General features: G+C 47.7%; 1 protein-coding gene across 4 annotated transcripts in view; it reads right to left on the reverse strand.

Moving 5' to 3' along the window:
• Positions 1-20,218, reverse strand: part of LOC133351331 (uncharacterized) — a 47,646-nt gene extending 27,428 nt beyond the window's left edge. For 2 of the 4 annotated variants that reach the window (XR_009756172.1, XM_061566438.1), the window contains exons 1-3: positions 20,031-20,218; positions 4,966-5,073; positions 3,665-3,816 (exon numbers count right to left, since the gene is read on the reverse strand). Coding sequence is in view for 3 of the 4 variants with exons in the window: in XM_061566438.1 (XP_061422422.1) it covers positions 3,665-3,816; positions 4,966-5,029 (216 nt within the window). In the remaining variant the exon portion in view is untranslated. The remainder of the gene's footprint in view (positions 1-3,664; positions 3,817-4,965; positions 5,074-20,030) is intronic. The other 2 variants (XM_061566436.1, XM_061566437.1) reach the window with 1 other exon arrangement.
• Positions 20,219-20,676: the final 458 nt, after the last annotated feature.

Raw genomic sequence — 20,676 nt, forward strand, 5'->3', positions numbered from 1 at the left:
ACTTTCTTGTTTTCTTTACGTTATGTTACTAGAGACCTATAACGTTATTCTAACATTATTTTCCATTAAATATGTGCCTATAATATTACGTTGTGTCGTACGTTTGTATTTTTTTTATAATAAATACTTACAATTACGTGAGCTGTAAATATGTCACCGAGAATAATTGCCTGGCTAACCTTACAGTAACCACCATTTGCCAGGCTAGATGGGCTTTGAGGTCCCGTGAAGCATCGAAGGTTCGCTGACAGGAGACCCAGCAGCTGCAATGGGTTGATTGAGATGATGGGCAAATACACCACCTGCGCCAACTTTCTGTGTTTTATGTGCCCGGCGCAATGCTCGCGATGCTCGCCTCTGATATAGTGAATGTGGTGGGAGCCGCGTCATTGCTATGGAGACGCAACAACAACAAAGACCGCCATTCGCCACTAAGTGGCGGTGATGTCACCACGACGCTTGTGCCAGGCTATGTGCACCTTGAGGCCACGTGAAGTGTCGAACGCCCGCTGGCAGGAGGTCACGGGGCAGACCCAGGTGCCACGAGTCCACTGACTGAGATGAGTGGCTGATGCACCACCTGTGCCCCCTACTGTGCCAACTTGCTGTGCTTTAGTCACCCGTCGCTCCGCTCGTTGTTGTGAGCGTCGCTCCTCTGCCCTCCGTTGTTGTTGGAGGGCGACTGCCTCCAACTGCCCAGTAGTGTCCTTCACGAGCCTCCTCCACAGAGGCCGATCTTGACACCGCTGGTACCAGTCATCGGCAAGTCCACTCAGCTTCACATCCTCCTGTACCACATCACTCTCTAGCCCATGCCACGCCCACTTAGCCCCCTCAATCCGGCCGAACAAAAGCTGTTTAGGCATGTGGTGACTTGGCATGCGGGCTACATGGCCCAGCCAACGCAGCCTTGCCTGCTGGAGGAGCTCACCGATGGGACTTTGTCCAGATCTTTCAAGTATTTGTGAGCTCCTTACACAATCCGTCCTGGTTATACCCAGGATGGATCGCAGGCAGGCCAGCCTAAATGTCTCTAACCGGCGAAGATGTTTCATTAGGGGGGTCCAAGTTTCTCAAGTGTAGAGATGGGAGGGAATGACTGTGGCCGAGAAGACCTGAAGCTTCGTGCGGAGCGACAGACCAGGTAGCTTCCACACAGCGTTACGCAACCGATTAAAAGATACTGCCGCTCGACTGATTCGGAGTGAGAACTCTGATGTTAAGACGGATCCGGTCATAAGCACACTGCCCAGATATGGGAAACTCTCCACTTTCTCCACAACTTCCCCATCACCAATTGGGAGTTGCGGGGGTGGAGTGTCTGATGGTACAAAATACCCTGGCAGGTGCTCAGTTTTGGTGGGGCTGATGGTAAGGCCCCACCTCTTTGTGGCAAGCTCCAGGTTTAGCAGCAGCGCCTCCAACTCCTCCTCTGAGTGAGCAGTGATTACCAGATCATCGGCATACATAACATGGTTGAGCAATAGGCAGTTATCCCTTGTCCGCACCCGGGCATCGATCAGTCTCCCATTATATCTGTACCAGATGGAAATTCCTCCGGTACAGCTATTGAAGGCCTCACGAACTACGTGGTCAAAATATGTTAATAATATGGGAGCCAGAAGACATCCCTGTCACATCCCAAGGTGTAGAGTGAATGGCTCCGACTCCTGGCCACGTAGTTTTACCCGGGCCCGCTCACCATCATGAAGGTCCTTAATGATTGTGAGCAGAGGGTCAGGGACTCCGAAAGCACGAAGAACAACTCAGAGCCTAGGCCTACTGATGGTATCATAGGCCTTGACCAGGCCAATAAAGCAAAGATGTAGGTCTTGTTGGAATTCCCTACACCTCTGCTGTAGCAGACAGACATAAAAATATGGCATCCGTGCAGGACCGCCCTTTCCTGAAACCACATTGAGGCTCCGCAAGCCTCTCCTCAGCGTGCCTAGCAAGGCGATGTTGAATAATCCTTGCCAGGACCTTTCCCGGCACATTGAGGAGTGAGATGCCCCTGTAGTTGTTAAAGTATGTGCGGTCCCCCTTCTTAAAGAGGAGGACCACCAGGGCATCCTTCCAGTCCTGTGGAACCCGTCCAGTGGTCCTGACTGTTGTTATGATGTCATGTAGGGCAGTCTGTGCACAAACACCACCCTCCCTTAGCATTTCGCTTGGGAGATCATCTCTGCCCGGTGCCATTCCTGGTCTCAGACTCTGGATCGCCTTTAATACTTTCTCAACAGATGGCACCTCAGCCAGCCACTCACAGGGGGTGACTTCTTCAAATATTTGGGGCACTGCAGCCTCCACAGGGGCATGCCCACTTTGTCCCACGATGTTCCCCATGTGGAGGGATTTCCCCTTCCCCAGGACTTCACAGAAATGCTCAGTAAATCTGCAAACCTGTTCCTGGGGGTGAGAGATTGGATCACCGTTTTTTCCCCCTAATGATGATAACAGGCGTGGCGCTGCATGTTACTTTTTTATGGAGTTAAATAGGGATTTGTGATCGCGGGCAATTGAGGCAGACTCCATCTCCACAGCAACCCGCGACCACCACCCATCCTTGCAGCACCTCACGGCTCTCCGAACCTCCGAACGAAGGCTGCGGTAAGCCTCCTCATTCTCTGACGTAGGATGCTGTAGACGATTAGTGTGTGCCTGTGGCTTCTTCTCAACTAACCTGAACACCTCCTCTGTCAGCCAGGATCTCTGGGGAGGTCTGAACCGCGTTCCCAAAAAGCCATTGCAGCTGCATGAGTCACAGTCCTAAACCTCGCCCATTTACCCTCGACATCTGGAGGAAGGGGGGACGATGCCAACCCCAGCCGCAAGCGATGATGAAATTCTCGCTTGCAACTTTAATCAGCTCGCTGAGACCAGGCCACCTCAGGTTGGAATGGGGTCCTGGGTGTACACCCATCACCGGAGTGGAAGAATGGCAGGCGCATCTTACAGATGACAAGTCGATGGTCAGAGGGCAGATCAGCTCCATGGTGGGTCCTGGTGTTAAGGACATGGGCCCGCATCCACTGATCCGTCACTATGTAGTCCAGCAGATGTTCTTGCTTGGACCCGGCATGCATCCATGCTGTTCTGTGGATGCGCCGACGCCTGAACAGTGTGTTGGTAATTACAAGCCCATGGGCTGCACAAAATCTAGCAGACTCCTACCGTTGTTATTGAGCTGATCTGGCCCATGCCTTCCAATCACTCCAGACCAGGTGCCAGCATCATGACCAACTCGGGCATTGAAGTCACACCGTACGTAGCTAACCGCGATAATCAGAGGTGCAGGGGAAGGACAGCAAACTAAACACAAAAAGCAGCTCTAAAACAACCTAGCTTTTAAAGTGCAGAGCTCCAGTAGCTTCCTAATATCGGAAGGAAGAGTGTTTCAGATGGCAGCAAAAGCGCATCTAAAAATGTGATGGTTATCCAATAGCCGCTGTTGTGAGGATGACCAGTCTGCGTGATGATGGTTTACGCTTCTTTATGAGATTTGCAAGGTGATTGTGGTTCATTTGTGGCAAGCACTTTGTGTGTAATGAGTGCGACCTCATAACAATGTATTCGTTCGACAACCAGAATCCGATGGAGCTCAGGGAGCATTTGGACTCTCTCAATGAGGCTTCAGGGCTGGGTCCACGAGACAATGCCTTGCCTGTTCATCGTTACCCTTCCACCACTGCACCACCGTGTGGTTGTCCCCGTGGGGCGTGCAGTCATAGGTGCACGACAGGAGAGCGTCGCTGCCCTCCTTGATGGCAACCTCCATGTCTGTGTGGACGGCGATTTCTCCTTCAGCGCGGGCATCTGTGGGCAGTAGGAGTCAAATTCTCGTCGTGTGCAGTACCACAACTGCATCACGTTCGTCCTTATGGATCATCTATATATATAAAATCGCAAATCTGTCTGTCTGTTTGTCTGTCTGTCTGTGTGTGTGTCTGTTTGTCTGTGTGTCGCCGGACCATACGCAGTTTCATTGGACGAAATGTGAGGGATTTGCGAGACGCGATTGGTCCGTTTGGTTTTCCACGGCGGTTGCCCCTGGCAACGGTTAGCGACGCATTCGCTGCGGGGTGGACGCCAATTTTAATTCCCGTTAAAAATATGCGCACGCATTAACACGCGACTCTGAGGTAAATTCATCAAAGTTTCACGTCCTCTTCACTCCCCCGCCACCCCAATGTGTGCAATTACTATTATAGGGTCGGTAGATAATAAAATTATAGCGATTAGACAGTATTATTGTAGCGCGGGGGGGGGGGTAACGGCCCCGGTACCCAGCCTCAGCCGGGTGGGCAATTTAGGCGAGGCCGGAGGCTCTGCACGGTACTAGGCCTCGACACCCCACCACACTATAGGCCGTACATATTACTGCACAGCAGCCGAGGAGATCGTGGCTGGGGGGGGGGGGGGGCAGGGGTAGCAGCCCATCTGTGTGTATTTATGTAAGGTTTTTAAGAAATATATTTTTCACCCGGGAAAAGCCGGGTACTTCCACTAGTCATCTATATAGAGGATATTAGCATTCATTTAATAGCATCAGTAAAATATATCATCATTAGCAAAATACATCATCATCAGCAGTATCATTATCATCATCTATATACATCATACATTATCAGCGTCATCTCTATTCATAATTGCCATCAACACCATCTATATATATCATCATGAGCGTTATCATCGTCATATATATGCTTCATCAGCAACTATGTACATCATCATATATACATTATAATCGTCAATTTATAGCAGACACACTGACACATCATCAGGATCACCATCAGAATCTATAAACATCAGCAGCATCACTGGCAGCAGCAGGACCATTGGCAATATCACCACCACAATGCATTCACGGTGACAGATACTGCATCCGCACCATGCTACCTGGTGTCTCTCTCTCAGTAAACGGATGTAAAAGGTACAAAATGTGACCAAATGTGGTCTACGTACATCTTACAAGGAGTGCTATCAGCAGCGCGATGATCTTGCTCCAGGGTGACATGCCAATTTCCATTCAAGAATTCACGATTTCAATAGTTTTTTTGTTTTATTTCAGTCCTGAAAAAAAGAAAACAACCCAAAACAACAAGAGGAATGCAATAGAGTTTGTTGCTCATCCGTTATATCCCAGACTCCGTTGATTCCGAGAACGCTTGGTGAAGCAAATCGCTTGATGAAGCTGGCATATCACCTAATGAACTTGATTGCAATCACCAGCGAAACGTCACAGTACTCAATGTAAATTTTGTAGGATTTTACTCTCCAACACACCTATGTGCTGAACTAGTAACAAATTGACGCGTTTTGTTCACGTGACAAACCTTACTAATTGGCTGTGTCGGGTGGTGGTGTGTTAACGACACATTTATATTCATGCAATCTAACCCAGAAACCTTTATTATTAATATTTTTGGAAACGACAGCCTATGTGTCAAAGCGGTCCGATTCTCTGCGGTTGAGGTCGCAACTTGGTTAAAATATTACATTATCCAGCTCCAGAATATAAAACATTCACTGGCAGGAGTTGTGATGTGACGGGTACTGCAAGATCCGACCATGTCCGTCCAGTGCTTACTGAGCTGCATTGGCTGCTAGTTGTCGAACGAATACATTATAAGGTCACACTCATTACACACAAAGTGCTTGCTAAAATGAACCGCAATACCTCGCTGATATTGTCAAGGAGCATAAACCATCAGGCGAACTCCGGTTACCCTCACATCAGCTTTTGGCTGGCCATCGAAACAAAGACAGTCACTGCATCGCGCACTTTCAGATGCTAAGTACAATCCACTATATATTACACTACTATACACTACACTACTATACATTATACTACATTATACGCTACAGTACTATACACTACACTATATACTCCACTTTGGGCTGGCCATCGAACAATGACGGTCATTTCATCATGCGCTTTCAGATGCGCTTCTGCGGTCGTCTGGAACGCTCTCCCTTTCAATATTAGAAAGCCACTGTAGCTGTGCACTTATAACTGATCTAGATTGATATCTCATTTCTTTCAAACTACCTTTATACATTGTGAGGGTCGGGTCGGGTCTGTCAGGATCTCTCTCGAACCTGTCTTGAAACAGTCCAGCCAACCCAAGTTCCCAGTGCACCGCGTCACTCCGAGGCGCAACCAGCATGCACTAAGGGTGGGTGATGAGACACTTGCCTCGTGATCCAGAGGGGCGGAACGAGGGAGGGGGAGGCAACGGTCAGGATGGACGCACCATTGATTTATATGGGCATTCCTTGACTTATGAACGGTTCCCCTCCTGAGACACGTTCGTAAGTCGAACTATTCATAAGTCGGAACACTACTGTACTGTACTCTTAGGTTTTTTCGGTAAGGTCACGTAGGTATAAATAAAAAATAAAAAATAAATAATAAAATGATATAAATAATAATAGAAATAAAATAATAAATCACGACGTTTCGGGCGCAACACAAGCGTCCGTCATCAGGTGGCACATCCACAGCAAGAAACAAATGCTGAAGTGGGCAAAAGAGCTGCTGTAACAAGGGGCTGTAGAGGTAAGAGACGGGGGAGGAGCCAGGGAGGATAGATAAAGGAGGGGAGGAAGGGGGCGGGGCTAGGAGTGGGAGGAGGAAGACACTGGAGATGCGGATATGAAGGGGGCTTTTGGCTGAGTTTAGGGGGCTTTTGGCTGAGTTTAGGGGGGTTTTGACTGAGTTTAGGGGGTTTTTTTGGCTGAGTTTAGGGGGGTTTTGGATGAGTTTAACGGGGTTTAAACTCAGTTTAAACTCAGCCAAAACCCCCCTAAACTCAGCCAAAACCCCCCTAAACTCAGCCAAAACCCTCTCTAAACTCAGTCAAAACCCCCCCTAAACTCAGCCAAAACCCCCCCTAAACTCATCCAAAACCCCCCTAAACTCAGCCAAAAAACCCCCCTAAACTCTGCCAAAACCCCCCTAAACTCAGCTAAAACCCCCCTAAACTCAGCCAAAACCCCCCCTAAACTCAGCCAAAACCCCCCTAAACTCAGCCAAAAGCCCCCTAAACTCAGCCAAAAGCCCCCTTCATATCCGCATCTCCAGTGTCTTCCTCCTCCCAATCCTAGCCCCGCCCACTTCCTCCCCCCTCCTCTATCTCTCCTCCCTGGCTCCTCCCCCGTCTCTTACCTATATAGCCCCTTGTTACAGCAGCTCTTTTGCCCACTTCAGCATTTGTTTCTTGCTGTGGTTGTCCCACCTGATGACGGACGCTTGTGTTGCGCTCGAAACGTCGTGATTTATTATTGTATTTCTATTATTATGTCTATCATTTTATTATTTATGTTTATTATTTATTTTTACCTACGTGACTTTACCGAAAAAACCTAAGAGTATGAATCCTTGCAGTCACGAAAGCTTCAAATCTAGAATTACTACTGTACTGTGTTTAAATACTCATACGGTGAGAACAATGAAATGTGTTACAGTTCAACAAGAAGAGCATTGTTAAAATTATTTAAAAAAATACATATTGTACATTTGTACGTAACACTAAAAATACTGTATAGTAAACATAACATACAATAAAGTGTCATTAATATTTTTATAAATCCGTTTTATTTTCACTTACCTTGAGTCCTGATTCTGGCTCTCTTTTCGGAAGGGGCACAATGAGTCACCACAATTGCACAAACACAGACACACGAAGACAACGACCCCCGTATAACCTTAAAAAACTGTTGGGGCAAGCGCTCTTAGCGAGCAACTATGGAGGCCAGCACGGCCCACGAGGGATTGGGTGACCAACACCAAGCCTGACCGTCTTTGTCTCCCCAGTAACGGTGTTTACTACACAACGCGCCAGGTACTCATTTGAGGCTGAGTCAACCTAGGGGAGGCGGAGATAATCGTCGGAGGTTGTGGCCGTGAGCGGCAATCAAACTCTGTCACCGTTCCAAAACATGCACACACAGGGCACTCACCACTGCACCACCGCTCCCCACATATACAGAGTGCACTAACCACTATGCCACCGCTTCCCACAAACACACACACAAATATACGTACGGAGTGGTTGTTCCATGTTACGCATGTACTTACACGTACATGTGTGGTGGACTATACATTAGACAACACAGCAGCGTAGGTGAGTCACGGAACACCCAGGCCAACAATGACTGGTTGCTTACCTACGTACACACACACACATTTAACAAAGAGTATAGATTTAACAGACTGTTGGGGAAAGTGCTGTTCGTGAGTAGCACCTATGAAGACTGGCACTGTTGCAATCGAGGGCGTGGGGGGCCAGCAACACGCCTGCCCGGCCGCCTTTGTCTCCCTAGTGTCTATGTTTACTACACACCACCGCACCAGGTACTCATTTGAGGCTGAGTCGACCTAGGGGAGGCCCAGGACCGGTCAGATAATCGCTGCTGCTGGTGGTAGTGGCCGTGAGCGAAAATCGAACTCGGATCCACCGGGTTCGTAGCGCAGCGCGCTAACCACTGCGTCACACACGCACACATATACGTAGACACACACAGAATCACAGTCACATACACACACAAACACGTGATGTTCAAACTCATGAATACCTGGACTCCCGCTTCCCCCATTGTCATCCACTCCCGGAAACCAGAGCCTGGTTAAGGCTATGTGGGGGGTCTGAGGCTCGTCATGTCGCGTTACGCGAACTAAAACTGAACTTTGTTTTTCATTTTAACAGGTAAGGACCACGGGGAGCTGCTATGTAGTTCTTTTTCAGAATCGACCGGGCCACAAATGATAGCTCAATCAAGTGGCGTATCATCATCGTATGTACATTTATAGCAGCAGGAAAATACTCGAAAGGCTTGATTTTGATAGTAAATGTAGAGGGAAAAATGGGAGGATTTGGAGAAAAATCTATGGCGACCACCACAGCAGTAGGCATCGTCAGGTCGGGATTGAACCCCACGACCCTTCTGCATACCAGGCGAGGGTGTTAAAATCGCCTAGCCACCGTGGCGTCCCCGAAAATATTCGTAGCAGCAACAACGACGAAAATTTAACAAAGTCATCAAACATAACTATTCATAATTTACCGTCGGTAAAATTAACAAATGTATTCGACTCAATGTAATTTGTTTAGGGGCCGTCCATAAATGACGTCACGCACCTAGGAGGGGGGGGGCAGACATTTGTGACGATGTGTGACGAGGGGGGGGGGGGTGAAAAATGTGACGTCACATCAAAATGCGCAACTTTAAATAAATATAGAATTGTTATAACAACACAAATTTTGATTAATTTTCATTATTAACTATTTGATTATTTAAATGTACTTAGATCACCTTTTATTTATTCCATAAAGGAGCATTTTGCTTCTCCATGGGAGAATGGAGAAGCATACATTTTGAACATATTTTAATGATTGTTATTAAACATTTTGATTCTAATGATTCTACCAGGGCTTTTCATTCTGTGGAATGAATATATGATTGTTATAATTGTACTCTCCATTTTGCTTCGTTCCACTACAAAGTTTCAAGTATTTTTTTAATAGTTATAATTACTTTTAATATTTTATAATTATAAGATAATTTCAATCTAATATTCTGAACATCTGCAGTTTTAGTTAGACGTTGAATATTTTCAAGTCAATTTTATGCTAAATTTAAGCTTTCCAACGCCTCCTTTTAAATACGTGTTTTCTCCTACAACATCAGTGCAGCGCCACATTAAATAGGCACTACAATGACAATAGTTAAAAGCGATTTGAAGCATGTTTTATTTTCAAAATGGAAATATGGTTTTGGGGGGGGGGGGCAGAGCTTTGTGACGTCATATTTGAGGGGGGTCTGACTTTTTGTGACGCCGTGTGACGAGGGGAGGGGGGTCAAAATCGTCCAAAATGGCGTGACGTCATTTATGGACGGCCCCTTAATTCTTAACACATAAATAACTCGCTACATCCATGTATGTGTAGTGACACTATTAACTCTGTAACAGCAGCAACTGCAGTGGATGCTTAGCGCACACGCCGTTGAGCATATCCATGGGTGTGCCGGCAGGGCGGAGGAACTGGGGCAAGGGTCACGGTAGACCTCATCAGGAGGCCCCTGGAACCCTCTGGTGGGTTCGAGAAGGGAGGTGCGATTATGGCAGAGTCAAGCCACGCCGAGGGGAATATAAGCAGTGGAGAGCGAGAGCTCTGGGCTGCCGGTTCTGGGAGTGGACTCGTCTCATCGTCACTGTCGTCGTCGCCGCCTTCGTCGCGGCCGGACAGTAGTTGGCTGTCCCGGTCGATGCCGGCGGTGCAATGAGAGCAGAGTCGTGTCAAGGCTGGTTGTACGGCAGCGTGGTCGAAAGAGCGAACGCCGGAGTGATGTAAACGGATAATAAAGAGAGACGGCGCCACCTGCAACTACCTCGTCTCCGGCTGAGTGTGTGTGCCGCACACCACAGGCACACACGCCTCGAGGAAGAAGGAGAACACTATATATGTATGCGTATTGAAACCTCTTTCCTACCGTACGTCGCCAACCACGCTAATTGGAGGTGCGGGCGATAGACAACAAACTAAACACAAATGGTAGTTCTAAAGAAGTTAGTTTTCAATAAGTGACTTCCTAATATCGGAAGGGCGTTTCAGATGGCGGCAGAAGTTAATTTTAAGTTCTTAATACTACCCACCTCAATTAAAGCGACCCATTGACCCTTTGGCTATTACGACTTCAAAAGTGCAGATTCTTCTTACTGGATGCACGAGCCATTTGACCTTTGATATGAGCAGTTGTAGCCGATCACATAGCCGGCTAGAGGCACCTCCTGGTAAGAGTGTTTATATGTAATATAAGTATTTTATAATATAATCTAAGACTGGCGGTTTAAATTGATCATCGGGGCAGAAAGTCGGAACCAGTAACCGTTTCTTATCTTCGTATCTAATGTAGATTTAAATAGCAGCGCCTTTTTCCAAGGTGCTTAACAGCGATTATAAAATTGTACGAAACATAATAGTGGTTGAGATAAAGAGTGGTGGGGTTGCTGTTATTAAAAGTGATGGTGTAATTACGGTGACAGGAGAACAGACCGGATTGGATAAGGTATGGCTGGGGAAGAGATAGGGAAAGTGTTAGGGGTAGTGATCGAGGAAGTGATAGGGGTAGTGATAGGGGTAGTGATTGGGGTAGTTATAGGCGTAGTGATCGGGGAAGTGGTCGGGATAGTGGTAGTGATAGGGGTAGTGATAGTGATAGGTGTAGTGTGACGAGTCAATGTTTCTATGTCTGATATCTGTGTGATGAGTCTATAGGTCTCTGTGTGGTGCGCCTATCTGTCTCTGTATGACGAGTCTATGTGTATAAAGTGAGGGAAAAAAGTATTTGATCCCCTGCTGATTTTGTACGTTTGCCCACTGACAAAGAAATTATCAGTCTATAATTTTAATGGTAGGTTTATGTGAACAGTGAGAGACAGAATAACAACAACAAAATCCAGAAAAACGCATGTCAAAAATGTTATAAATTTATTTGCATTTTAATGAGAGAAATAAGTATTTGACCCCCTCTCAATCAGAAAGATTTCTGGCTCTCAGGTGTCTTTAATACAGGACTTGGAAAATGGCGCGCCACGCGTTCTCTTGCGCTGTTGCTATGCAAGAGAGCAGTGTACAGTGGGGGGGTATTTGAGGATGATGTTGTTGTTGAGGCGTGAGGGAGACGCCGTTAAGAGGCATAACTGGTGTTAAGGGTAACCAGGGATACAGGCTGGTGATTGGTTAAGAGGGTGAGTGATTAATGACTGGCGTCGCTCAGGCGGGAATAACAAGGCCACGTGAGGCTGGGGGCCTGGGGGCGAGGGGTAAAGCGGGGGGTGAGATAATTAATAGGGACTGATTGGTGTGGATATAAAAGGATAGCGTAACGTAGAGACGGGAGTCTTGGTGGAAGCTGGAGTGATGGTGGCCGGTGATAGAGAGAGCAGAGAGTACGGGAACGGTGATAGATAGAGCAGAGAGTACGGTAACAGTGATAGAGAGAGCGGAGAGTACGGTAACGGTGATAGAGAGAGCAGAGAGTACGGTAATTGTGATAGAGAGAGAAAAGAGTAGGGTAGAAGAGAAGCGTACGGACCTTGGGAGAGACGAGAGAGAGCGGAGCGGAATCGCGGAGCGAACGGGGAGACAGGGAGTGTCGTTAATGACGGACGGTGGAACGGAGCGAACGGGGAGACACGGAGCGGTGACGATGAGGAGGTGAACTCTAAGTGTGAATAAAAGCGAACGGAAAGACAACCCGAGTACGAGTCCTACACAGGTAACGAGCTGAGATTAGGAGCACACTCTTAAAGGGAGTGCTCATAATCTCAGCTTGTTACCTGTATAAAAGACACCTGTTCACAGAAGCAATCAATCAATCAGATTCCAAACTATCCACCATGGCCAAGACCAAAGAGCTCTCCAAGGATGGCAGGGGCAAGATTGTAGACATACACAAGGCTAGAATGGGCTACAAGACCATCGCAAAGCAGCTTGGTGAGAAGGTGACAACAGTTGGTGCGATTATTCGCAAATGGAAGAAACACAAAAGAACTGTCAATCTCCCTTGGCCTGGGGCTCCATGCAAGATCTCACCTCGTGGAGTTGCAATGATCATGAGAACGGTGAGAAATCAGCCCAGAACTACACGGGAGGATCTTGTCAATGATCTCAAGGCAGCTGGGACCATAGTCACCAAGAAAACAGTTGGTAACACACTACGCCGTGAAGGACTGAAATCCTGCAGCGCCCGCAAGGTCCCCCTGCTCAATAAAGCACATATACATGCCCGTCTGAGGTTTGCCAATGAACATCTGAATGATTCAGAGGACAACTGGGTGAAAGTGTTGTGGTCAGATGAGACCAAAATGGAGCTCTTTGGCATCAACTCAACTCGTCGTGTTTGGAGGAGGAGGAATGCTGCCTATGACCCCAAGAACACCATCCCCACCGTCAAACATGGAGGTGGAAACATTATGCTTTGGGGGTGTTTTTCTGCTAAGGGGACAGGACAACTTCGCCGCATGAAAGGGACGATGGACGGGGCCATGTCCCGTCAAATCTTGGGTGAGAACCTCCTCTCAGCCAGGGCATTGAAAATGGGTCGTGGATGGGTATTCCAGCATGACAATGACCCAAAACACACGGCCAAGGCAACAAAGGTGTGGCTCAAGAAGAAGCACATTAAGGTCCTGGAGTGGCCTAGCCAGTCTCCAGACCTTAATCCCATAGAAAATCTGTGGAGGGAGCTGAAGGTTCGAGTTGCCAAACGTCAGCCTCGAAACCTTAATGACTTGGAGAAGATTTGCAAAGAGGAGTGGGACAAAATCCCTCCTGAGATGTGTGCAAACCTGGTGGCCAACTACAAGAAACGTCTGACCTCTGTGGTTACCAACAAGGGTTTTGCCACCAAGTACTAAATCATGTTTTGCAGAGGGGTCAAATACTTATTCCCTCATTAAAATGCAAATCAATTTATAACATTTTGACATTCGTTTTTCTGGATTTTTTTGTTGTTATTATGTCTCTCACTGTTCAAACTAACCTACCATTAAAATAATAGACTGATCATTTATTTGTCAGTGGGCAAACGTACAAAATCAGCAGGGGATCAAATACTTTTTTCCCTCACTGTATGTGTGGTGAGTATATGGGTTTCTGTATGGTGAGTGTATGTGTCTCTGTGTGATTAGTCGATGGGTCTCTGTTTGGTAAGTCGACAGCTCTCTGTATGATGCGTCTATGGTTCTCTGTTTGGTGAGTCTATGGGTAACTGTGCGGTTAGTATATTGGTCTTTGTGTGGTGAGTATATGGGTTCTATGTATGATGGGTCTATGAGTCTCTGTGTGGTGAGTCTATGGGTCTTTGTGTGATGAATCTATGGGTCTCTGTGGAATGAATCTATGGGTCATTGTGGGATGCGTATTTGGGTCCGTGATAACGTTTTTGTTTTGATCGTGTAAAGGTAACACCCTCCTCCACCCGAAAGCCAATCAGTCAGGCTTGTCACGCGAATCACTGGTGCTGAAGTGCTCACTAATACGGCACGTTTTGTTCACTTCACAAACCTTACTGATGGGCTGTGTCGGGTGGAGGTGGGTGTACCACACATTTACATTCACGCGATCTGACCCATAAAACACTTAATGTTTGCAAGTACTGTGATTCGGAATTATTACTGCAACCCTGTGTTTACGGCTCTAGACATTCCTGTATGTTGTGGCACTATTCAGTAACCTGCCATCTCACTGGTGTTTGTTTTTGTATTCTTCCTGTTGCTAGGAACGCAAGCAATTATGTTTAAAGCCAATCAATTCAACCTGTCAAACCTTCCGTGTGTCTGTGCTGTGGGTGTGTTGTCCTGTGTGTCCAATGTGTGTTTTGGTCTCATGTGTGCAGCAGTTAGCGCACTACGCTGCGCTACGATCCCAGCAGAGACCCATGTTCGATTCCTGCTGACGGCCACCAACATCATTGACGATTATCTCAACCGGTCCTTGGCCTCCCCATGGTAGACTCAGTCTTAAATGAGTACCTGGTGCGATGTGTAAAATCGCCACTGGGGAGAGAGAGAGGCGGCCGGGGGTGGTGCTGGCCACCCACTCCCTCGTGTACCGTTCTAGCCTTCGTAGGTGCTACTAGCTAACATCCCTTGCCCAAACAGTCTGTAAAAGCTACACGGGGGTCTTTGTCTTTTTGTTGTTGTCAAAACGTGAGTATACTTTTCTTGGGTGTATTGGGCGTGTGTTGTCTGTGTGTCTGTACTTTTTGTATACTTCGTGTATGTATACTGTCTATAGTGAGTGTGTGTCTACATTGTGTCTATATTGTGTCTATCGTGTCTGTCTATGCTGTATGTCTATAGAAAGTGTCTATACTGTGTGTATGTAGTGAGTGTCTATAGTGTATGTCTATACTATGTGTCTATAGTGAGTGTGTCTATACTGTGTGTCTATAGTGTATGTCTTTACTATGTGTATATACTGTGTCTATACTGAGTGTGTGTCTATACTGTGCGTCTATAATAAGTGTGTATATAGTGCGTGTGTCTATACTGTGCGTCGATAGTGAGTGTGTGTGTCTATAGAGAGTGGTTGTCTATAGTGAGTGTATGTCTATGGTAAATGTGTGTCTATACTGTGTCTACAGTGAGTGTCTGTGCTGTCTATAGTGAGTGTGTATGTATAATAAGTTTGTGTCTATAGTGTGTCTATACTGTGTGTCTATAGTTTGTCTATACTGTGTGTCTATAGTGTGTATATAGTGAGTGTGTCTATACTGTCTGTCTATCGTGAGTGTGTGTATTCTTTGTATCTACAGTGTGTGTCTATACTCTGTCTACAGTGAGTGTGTGCGGACATTATCGAGAAAAATAACCGTGGTATATAGCGAGAGAAGAGTGATAAGGAGGCGACTGGCCGCCGCTGAGTGAGCGAGTGACCCCAGAGAATCGGTAAGTGACGGGTCACCAATCACCATGAACCATGACCGCTACCCCATTATGCATTCTGCCGGAGGTAGTATTAAAGCAGGAACTGAGAGTTATTTGGGTCTTTCGGTAAAGTCACGTAAATAGGTTCAAAATTAATGAAAAATAAGTTATATTTTTTAAAAAAGATTTAAACACGGCTTTCATGAAATGTACCGTACGAGTAATGGCAGAACTGCATGACTCCAGGAAGTGGCCCCCAAGCTTGCTATAACGTAAGGGGCTGTGGTGATTTACAGCCAACGTGAGTTGAACGTGAACAATTAGACCCAAGCTGAAACATAACATAAAAAGATTGTTTAAAAATATATATCTATTTTTAAATAGAACATAGTATTGTCATCAGTATGACATAAGTTTACCAAGTTTACAGTCGATACCACATTGGAAAGTCGGTAAAACTTTAGTTACAAGATTTGAGGATACAACAACAGACAGAGTGAGTTAATAGAAAGCGTGTAATAAAAAAAACCCACGACGTTTCGATCGCAACACAAGCAACTGTCTTCAGGAAGACGACTTTACCGCAAGACCCAAAGAATATTAATTTCTACAGTCACGAGAGCTTTAAGTCAAGATAGGAACTGAGAGCTTAACCCCAGAGATAATAAAGTAAAAACAACGCTGGCGCTGGAAGTGAAAGATCCAAGCTCTCCGCAGTGCCGAGCCCTCAGCCACCAGATACTTGACAGAAGCCGTTCCTTGACAGGTCGGATGAGATTTTCGTGACGTGAGCAACCATCAGCTACACAGAAAAAGCCACCCCACGCCCGTATAGCCCTTAACAGATTGTTGGGGCAAGTGTGGTTAGCGAGAAGCACCTTTGAAGGCCAGCACTGTGGCACACGAGGGGGTTGGTGTGGCCAACTCCACGCCCGTCCACCTTTGTCTCGCGAGTGGCGATGTTTCACACACACACCGTACCAGGTTACTCATTTGATGCCGACTTGACCTAGGGAAAGCCCAAGACCGGTTCAGATAATTGCCACTGGTGTTGGCCGTGAGCGGGAGTCGAACTCGGGTCACGAGGTTCGTAGCCCAGCACGCTAACCGTTGCGCTACCGCTCCCCACACAACAACCGCCATTCGCCACTAAGTGGCGTTGATGTCACCACTACGCTTGTGCCAGGCCAAGTGCACCTTGAGGCCACGTGAAGTGTCGAACGCCCGCTGGCAGGAGGTCACGGGGCAGACCCAGCAGGTGCCACGGGTCGACTGACCGAGATGACCGAGATGACTGGCTGATGCACCACCTGTGCCCCCTACTGTACCAACTTGCTGTGCTTTAGCTACCCGGCGCTCCGCTCGTTGTTGTGAGCGTCGCTCCTCTGCCCTTTGTTGTTGTTGGAGGGCGACCGCCTCCAACTGCCCAGTAGCGTCCTTCACGAGCCTCCTCCACTGAGGCCGATCTTGACACCGCTGGTACCAGTCATCGGCAAGTCCACTCAGCTCCACGTCCTCCTGTACCACATCACTCCATCTCTTCTCTAGCCCGTGCCGCGCCCGTTTAGCCCCCTCGATCCGGCCGAACAAAAGCTGTTTAGGCATGCGGTGGCTGGGCATGCGGGCTACATGACCCAGCCAACGCAGCCTTGCCTGCCGGAGGAGCTCACCGATGGGACTTTGCCCAGATCTTTCAAGGATTTGTGAGCTCCTCACACAATCCAGCCTGGTTAAACCCAGGATGGATCGTAGGCAGGCCAGCCTAAATGTTTCCAACCGGCGAAGATGCTCCACTAGGGGGGTCCACGTTTCGCAAGCGTAGAGAAGGGAGATAATGACCGTGGCCGAGAAGACCTGATGCTTCGTGCGGAGCGACAGACCAGGTAGCTTCCACACAGTGTTACGCAACCGATGAAAAGATATTGCTGCTCGACTGATTCGGAGTGAGACCTCTGCTGATAAACTGGAGCCGGTCATAAGCACACTGCCCAGGTATGGGAAACTCTCCACTCTCTCCACAACTGCCCCATCACCGATTGGGAGTTGTGGGGGTGGAGTGTCCGATGGTACAAAATACCCAGGCAGGTGCTTAGCTTTGGTGGGGCTGATGGTAAGGCCCCACCTCTTAGTGGCACGCTCAAGTCTCAGCAGCAGCGTCTCCAACTCCTCTTCTGAATGAGCAGCTATTACCAAATCATCGGCATACATAACGTGGTTGACCAATAGGGAGCCATCCCTTGATCGCACCCGGGCATCGATCAGCCTCCCATTATATCTGTACCAAATGGAAATTCTCCCGGTACAGCTATTGAAGGCTTCACGAACTACGCAGTCGAAATAGATGTTAAATAATGTGGGATCCAGAGGACATCCCTGTCGCACCCCAAGGTGTACAGGGAAAGGCTCCGACTCCCGGCCACGTAGTTTTACCCGGGCCCGCTCACCATCATGAAGGTCCTTAATGATCATGAGCAGAGGGTCAGGGACTCCGAAAGCACGAAAAACAACCCAGAGTCCAGGCCTACTGATGGTATCATAGGCCTTGACCAGGTCAATAAAGCAGAGATGTAGGTCTTTTTGGAATTCCCTACACCTCTGCTGTAGCAGACGGATAGAAAATATGGCATCTGTGCAGGACCGCCCATTCCTGAAACCGCATTGGGGCTCCGCAAGCCTCTCCTCAGCGTGCCTAGCAAGGCGATGTTGAATAATCCTTGCCAGGACCTTTCCCGGCACACTGAGGAGTGAGATGCCCCTGTAGTTGTTACAGTCTGTGCGGTCCCCCTTCTTAAAGAGGGGGACCACCAGGGCATCCTTCCAATCCTGCGGTACCCGTCCAGCGGTCCAGACTGTTGTTATGATGTCCCCACACAGACACAGACTCACATCTATAGACCAACACACCCGCCATTCGCCACAAAGCGGCGGTGACGTCACCACGGCGCCTGTGCCAGGCCAGGTGCACTTTGAGGCCACGTGAAGAGTCGAAGGCCACACACACACCTTCACACATACACACATCTACAAACACCTACACACAGACACACATCTACACACAGACACACATCGACACACACAGACTGTTGAGGCAAGTGCTGTTAGCTAGCAGGTCGGAACGGCACACAAGGGGGTTGGTGGCAAGTACCACCACCTTTGTCTCCCTAGTGGCGATGCTTACACATCGCATCAGGTACGCATTTGAGGCTGAGTCGACCTAGGGGAGGTCCAGGACCGGTCTAGATAATCGTCACACGAGTGTTGGCCTTGAGCGGGAATCGAACACGAGCGCGCGAGCTGCTACACTATATCACTCCCCAGTCACACATCTACACGTACACACAGAAGCACACACACATATATACACACATCTACACACAAATACACACACACAGACACACATCTACACACACGAAACACTTGGCGCATGCCACCTCTGCCCACGTGCTTGTTGTAAAGCAACTCTCTCCAAGCCACCCGTTTTGGGTTGTTAAGACCATTCGACCTATTTACAGAACTGCTGAGTGATGGTGATAAATACACCACACAGGCAGGCGCGTGGGGTTATTATACTGGGTGGCTAAAAAAATCAGGACACGTTGGGTTAATGTACAGGGTGGCCCAAAAAGTCAGGACACATAGGTTTATTATACAGTACATGATGGACCAAGAAGTCATGACACAGGATTATTATACAGTATAGCCCAAAATTCAGGACACATAGCATTGTCTTATAAGGTGGCCCAAAAAGGTAGGACACATAGGGTTATTGTACAGGGTGGCCCAAAAGTCAGGACACAGGGTTATCATACAGGGTGGCCCAAAAAGTCAGGACACATAGGGCTATTGTACAGGGTGGCCCAAAAGCCAGGACATATAGTTATCATAGAGGGTGTCCCAAAAAGTCAGGACATATGGGCTTATTATACAGTATGGCCCAAAAGTCAGGACACATAGGATTGTTTAATAAGGTTACCCAAGAAGCAAGGACACATAGGGTTATAATTATACAGGGTGGCCCAAAAAGTCAGGACACAAACGGGTATTGTACAGGGTGGCCCAAAAAGCCAGGACACAGAGCGCGATTGTACATGGTGGCCAAAAAAGTCGGAACACATAGGGTTATTATAGACGGTGGTCCAACAGTCAGGAAACAGAGTTATTGTACAGGGTGGCCCAAGAAGTCAGGTCACAGGATTAGTATACAGTATGGCCCAATTCAGGACACATAGCATTTTCTATAAGGTTGCCCAAGAGTCCAGGGCACATAGAGTTGTTATACAGGGTGGCACAATAAGTCAGGACACAGGGTTATTATACAGGGTAGCCCAAAAGTCAGGACACATATGGTTATTATACAGAGTGGCCCAAAAAGTCCGGACATTTGGGCTTATTTACAGTATAGTCCAATAAGTCAGGACACATAGGATTGCTTTATAAGGTGACGCAAGAAGCAACGACACATAGGCTATGTTTTCCAGGGTGGTCCAAAAGCCATCAATGATCTCTGACCATCAGCCGCTCGCTAGAGGATCTCCCCCACCCCTCAATTCGTGTTGAAATACTAGACAGAAGATACGGACATTGTACTCACATAGTCCTCGCGTGTGTCGCTCCTTCTCTCTCTCTCTCCCCGTCTTTCTCTCCTCCTTTCTGGGTACCGCAGCTTCGAGTCTTTAACGATGGCGTATAATGTTTCGTGACGTGGAAATGAGACAGACGCATTTGCAGCATCGACTAACGTCACGAATACAAAGTGCAGCACCTGTTTGTGGCATCTGGAAATTCCAGTGTATGAACTCTGTACTCACTGTTTAAATGTATGCAAGTAACCCAAAAAATGTCATGAATGATAAAAATGCATTGGGCGTTGTCAGTGGCGGTAGTTTCGGTAGTGGTGGTGATGTTGTCGGTGGTGGTGGTGGCGGTGCGTGGCTTAGAATCGTCCAGCGCTGTTGTGGAGGCTGTAACGAGGGTTGGAGGATCGCACACTGATGTGTTGTGACACTCCATCCCTTGGCGTCGAGGAGAAGCCGTAACCCTGGTTCTGCCAGGTGAAGGTCCAAAGTGTGTGGACTAATCTCCATCTGGTCCACACTCCCTTCCCAATTGGAATTTTTAATGGTATCGCTATGTTCCCAGTCGCGCAGAAACACAAAGAGCGACAACGCAACCAGTTCCGTGTCATATTTTTTGGGTCTTTCGGTAAAGTTACACAGACAGGTTCAAATAAAATAACA

The sequence above is a fragment of the Lethenteron reissneri genome, chromosome 37 (assembly GCF_015708825.2).
Source record: "Lethenteron reissneri isolate LAM-NWPU_2019-01 chromosome 37, ASM1570882v1, whole genome shotgun sequence".
NCBI classification, from domain to species: Eukaryota; Metazoa; Chordata; class Hyperoartia; order Petromyzontiformes; family Petromyzontidae; genus Lethenteron; species Lethenteron reissneri.